The sequence below is a fragment of the Primulina tabacum genome, chromosome 8 (assembly GCF_025594145.1).
Source record: "Primulina tabacum isolate GXHZ01 chromosome 8, ASM2559414v2, whole genome shotgun sequence".
NCBI lineage: Eukaryota > Viridiplantae > Streptophyta > Magnoliopsida > Lamiales > Gesneriaceae > Primulina > Primulina tabacum.
The window spans coordinates 39,163,136-39,168,529 of record NC_134557.1 but is presented as its reverse complement, the minus strand read 5'-3'; the positions used below and the strand labels follow the sequence as shown (position 1 = coordinate 39,168,529).

Sequence of the window (5,394 nt, the reverse complement as noted above, 5' to 3'; positions counted from 1 at the left end):
TATGAAAATCCCTGAAGGATTTAAGATGCCTGAAGCACAAAGTTCAAAACCCAGAGAATGTTATTCTGTGAAATTACAAAGATCATTATATGGGTTAAAACAATCCGGCCGAATGTGGTATAATCGGCTAAGTGATCACTTGATAAAAAAGGGATATGTAAATAATTCAATATACCCTTGTGTTTTTATTAAGAAAACAACATCCGGATACGTAATTATTGCTGTCTTTGTTGATGATTTAAACATTATTGGAACAAATAAGGAAATTCAAGAAGTTGTGTTATACTTGAAGGAAGAATTTGAAATGAAGGATCTTGGAAAAACCAAGTATTGTCTGGGTTTACAAATTGAACAAAAAGAATGTGGAATATCTGTTCACCAGAAAAATTATACAGAAAAGATCCTTAAACGTTTTAATATGGATAAATCAAATCCTTTAAGTACTCCAATGGTTGTTAGATCATTAAACATAGAAAAGGATCCATTCCGTCCATGTGAAGATGATGAAGATATTCTTGGTCCAGAAGTATCATATCTAAGCGCTATCGGTGCCCTTATGTATCTTACAAATTGTATAAGGCCTGATATATATTTTGCCGTAAATTTATTGGCAAGATTTAGCACATATCCAACAAAGAGACACTGGAATGAAATTAAACATATATTTCGTTATCTACGAGGAACGACGGACTTGGCACTTTTGTATTCAAAAGATGCTAATCCAAGTATAATTGGTTATGCCGATGCTGGATACTTATCTGATCCACATAATGCACGTTCTCAAACTGGATATGTATTTACTCGTGGAGGCACTGCAATTTCTTGGCGTTCACAGAAACAAACACTCGTAACAACTTCATCAAATCATGCCGAGATTATTGCAATACATGAAGCAAGCCGTGAATGTGTGGTTAAAATCCATGACCCAACATATCCAAATCTCATGCGGATTATCATTCGACGAGAAGCCTGTGATACTATATGAAGATAATGTTGCATGTGTTGCTCAAATGAAAGAATGATACATAAAAAGCGACAAAACTAAACATATTCCTCCTAAGTTCTTCGCATTCACCAAGGAGCTTAAGAAAAATAAATATATTGATGTTCGTCACATTCAATCAAGTGAAAACTCATCAGATCTCTTCACAAATGCACTTCCTACGGCAATATTCAGAAAGCACATATATAATATTGGGATGCGCAATCTACGAAATTTGTGAAGAATTGTTTGTGTCAACATGAGGGGGAGTTTACGTGACTGCACTCTTTTTTCCTTACTATGGTTTTTATCCCAATGGATTATTCCTAGTAAGATTTTTAACGAGACAGTATAAAAACACGTAATGAAGACAATCATTATGATCATCATCACAAGAGGGAGTGTTGAAAATTAATATTTAAAACATGTGTGTTGAATATTTGAATGTTGAAAATAAGAGTTGTAAATATTGAAAATTAGTGTGTGATGATGTAGGTAATGAGTAATTTATTTTTGGATTATTTGTAAAGAAATTCTATAAATAGCCTCACCATTTGTGAAGAAATTTACAATTGAGTTGAGAGAAAAATATTATAAAGTGTAGTTTGATAATTTTGAGAGTTTGAGATTTTTACTTTTTACCATAAATTTTTACTTTTGTATAACAATGACAAAATAAAAAATGATGAGATAAAATAAATTATTCATGAATTAATAATATGCAACTTCAAACGATGGCTTAGTTTTTAGTGGACTTATTTGGGCCTGAGAGATATGACAATACGAGCTCAAACTTGGGCTTGAACTGCTACACGCGGATTCGGCCCAAATATCAACTGCACAATCTCCTGCGTAGCAGCGGATCACTTCTCCAAAACCCTGGTCAAAACCCTACACGAGCCACTCCGGATTCCGAACGAAGCAGCAGTATGGCTTGGCGTGGTTCGTTTTCCAGATCTTTCATCTCCACGGCCAGGGCTTCCGCCTTCCGCTCGCCGCCGCCGCTCTCATCGGGTCGGCGCGTTCGCCCGCCTTACCTCCAACCCCGCCGCCTCTCGTTTTCCCATCCTAGGTCCTAAAATCGATACTTATTAATTAGATAGATGGTCATTACTTTAGTCCAATTCAATTGAATTATCTAATATTCTTGCGTTCGTGTAATTTCCTTGATTTTAATCCAATTTCTTGTTCTTTTTTCATTGGGATCCATTTCTTATCCTGCTACTTGATTCCAATTGCCATGTGTGTATATCAGCTCGCGGTAAGTTGGATTCTTTGTAGAGATTCACCAAGTTATGTGTTGCAGGACATTGGGGGAACTGGGATGTACTCAATCGCTGATGCCACTGCTTAATGTAATGGCTGGAGCACGGCTGACATCTCACTTGGCAGCCAATGCGCGGGCGTGCTGTGAGCTGTACAATGGTACCTTCTGCCGTACTTGTCAGGATCGCTAGTAGTTTCTTTGTGAGTCTGATGCGTTTATTATTAGGATATAGTCCTAATGATAAATGCTCTGTAAGAAATTTGAATCTTGTTTATTTTTCTTGTATAATTTTATAATCGATTTTGCCAAATGCGGTTTACTTAGGATATGGTCCTGGTGATAAATGCTCTGTAGGAAATTGGAAGCTTGCTTATTTTTCTAGTATGATTTTATAATCGATTTCGCCAAATGTGGTTTACTTTGATATTTGTTCCGATAAGGGGTGTGGTAGTTAAATTATGTGTTAGCTTTGTGAAAATTGGTTGATAAAAAAATTGGGATTATCGGGATTGATAGGGAGGAATGGAAAAGATGGGTGATGTCAGCAGCACTTCCCGACAAGCAATGGCAGGATTCTGACTCTGAATTGTAGGTTAATTTTTCCCTTCAATTTGTAGTTTGGTCCAATGTAGGGTTTTTTAATAAGTATTGATATTGATGTTACGTGCATAGAGAGAAATAATGCTTGAGGTTGTGTTGAAGGGTACAACTTCCTCTATTAATGAGAAAGCTGTAAACTGGTAGATTATCCTAATATCATCATTTTGCAAGCGTGTGATAAATTTTTTGTTTTGTTCTTGAGCCAATTAAACAATTGTTGTGTGCTCCCATTGTGTTTTCCTTGCTTGCTTTCCATTTGGAACTCATCAAATAGTTGCAAAAGCAATAATTTTGCTAACATGAGAAGAAGTCGAGTGTGCTTGCATCGTCTCTTTCTTTCATATAATATAAAATGATATAAAATATTTGAAAGAATGCAGTCTCTTTTTTCATATAATATTGAAAGAATGTAGCAGACTGAGGGCTTTTAGGAACCAAAGCAGCTGGTAAGTTTTATTTAAGCTGAGTCGTGCTTCTGGTAGTTGACTGGCTCTTTTTGGCCATTTTTTGTGTTCTTGAACCACTATTATTGTTTGTACCGACTGTTTTGTCTTCTATAGTTTTAATTTAGGTTTTACATTTGAGAGAGCATTGGAATGTATATTATTTTTCTTCTTGTTTCTAATAATTCTTGCTGTCTTCTATACGTTATTTCTGCTTACTAAATTTGTCATTTGTGTACATCTTCACGGGCAGAAAACTATGTTGACTTTCAACTTTGTCGTATTCACTATTAGTTGTTTACGTTGCCATCAAATTTCAATATCTCTGCAACAGTGCAGTTCTTCAGAGGTTATCTACTATTCTCGAGTCAAATGATGATACTACAGTTGCATGTTTATGATACTTTAATTTAAATTCCAGTGTGCCTCCCTTTTCAAGCGTTCAACAGAAAAAAAAGTAGATTTATCTTTTACGTTACTGGAATGAGAAGACCGTCATTTATCTTGGGTAAATCTAAGTAATTCTCTTGTTTTATCTCAAGGTGATAGATCTGTACATTGAACTATTAATTCTTAGAGTGTCAGTTCAGCTGGTTTGAGTGTGAATCCTGCTATTTCATATTCATATGTGATTGAGAGGGCCACTGTTACCTGTTGGTTACATTTGTCAATTGAAGGATCACCTTTGTCATAAGGGTGAGTGGCATAGTCTTGATCTTGACATAGTAACAGAGTGTATATGTATTGTTGTTTTAGTTGGCTAAGTGCTATCATAATGTTAAGTTGTTTTCTTGGGGACATGGATATAAACATAGAGAGGTAGTGGCATATTAAAAAGAGCTTTAGCTAAATAGCTACCTATTCAATAGAAAATTCATACTATCAACAGATTTGAGCCATGTTGACATGACCCTAGGTCAATCAAGTTTGGTGTAGCTGACATAGGTTTGATATCGAAATATTGCTGTCTTAGATCCGGAAGTAGACTTGTTTTCTAAGTTCGAGTTTCCCCTCCTCCCAACATATCCATAAACCTGAATTGTTTGAGATAACAAAAGATTGAAAATAGACCCCCTTTCATTTGAATTTGGTATATGGAAAACCGATACATGTTGGTTTTTTTATAAACGATTGTTTTACATAACAAAATGTGTAATGTATTTTTTCTACACCAGTTGCATTGTAAGATATAGAGTCACTGTCATGTGTTAGGACCATGAAATTTACTTGGATGAGGTGGGAGTTCTGTTGTCAACATTAAATTAGTGCTGAAGAAACAAGTGGCTCTCCAGATCGTGGTCTATGAAGTGAATGACAACTCACCAAGCATACATGTAGTAGATTAAATATTCTTAAATACTCTGCTCCTACCCAAATCAATGTTCTATTAGCGACAAATACCCCCAAATGGTATAACATTTTGAAGAGACTACTGTGTCAGTTGTATGCTATAACATGACACTATAAAATGGACCGAGTACTAGTTTGTCAACTATTCAGAGATACAGATAGTTTTTACACATTTCATATAACCATGTAATTCTTACACTGTGGCAGGCACTTGAACATACCGTTGGATCAACACAGTGGGTACTAAAAGATTGGATCTTGGCGAAAGGTGTCTCCTGCAGGAACTCTTGAGAAATAAAGAAAATGTTTATAAAGAATTGAGCGCTTGTTTTCATGTTTTAGTAGATCACTGTTTTGAAACTGTTAATACGGATATTTGCTAGCTGCAATACTTGTGGTTGTCACAATCAACCTAAATTTGTAGTGCTTTGATGTGGTGTATCGTTCTTCCTATTTGGATTAATTGTCACTCATCCTATTTAATGTATTTTGAAGAGTTGGGACTCTCTGTTGCGCATTGAAACAATTACATATACTTTCATTCTTCTAGACTTTTATGAAGGTCCAATCACTGACGTAGATTTTTATGTGCTTATTAGTTATCAGTAAGCCAAATTTTGATTAGGTGGTATGTGTGACGTCGTGGGTCACTATTGTATTTACCATAAAAGCTAAAATAATCAAAATAACTTTACAACTTTTATGTTTTAATACAATATATTCAATATGCCGATCTCGTGTGTTTTTATTCT

At 35.3% G+C, this 5,394-nt stretch overlaps 1 protein-coding gene across 2 annotated transcripts; it reads left to right on the top strand.

Moving 5' to 3' along the window:
• The first annotated feature begins 1,825 nt into the window (after positions 1-1,825).
• Positions 1,826-5,148, top strand: LOC142554091 (uncharacterized). 2 transcript variants are annotated; one of them, XR_012822088.1, is made up of 4 exons: positions 1,826-2,054; positions 2,289-2,449; positions 2,766-2,837; positions 4,850-5,148. XR_012822088.1 is itself a non-coding variant. In XM_075664723.1 (3 exons), the coding sequence occupies exons 1-2, from the start codon at positions 1,912-1,914 to the stop codon at positions 2,437-2,439; spliced, it is 294 nt and encodes a 97-aa protein (XP_075520838.1). In that variant the 5' UTR covers positions 1,826-1,911; the 3' UTR covers positions 2,440-2,449; positions 4,850-5,148. The 2 variants fall into 2 exon arrangements, 1 of the variants encoding a protein (XP_075520838.1); XM_075664723.1 differs by lacking the exon at positions 2,766-2,837.
• The last annotated feature ends 246 nt before the right edge of the window (positions 5,149-5,394 follow it).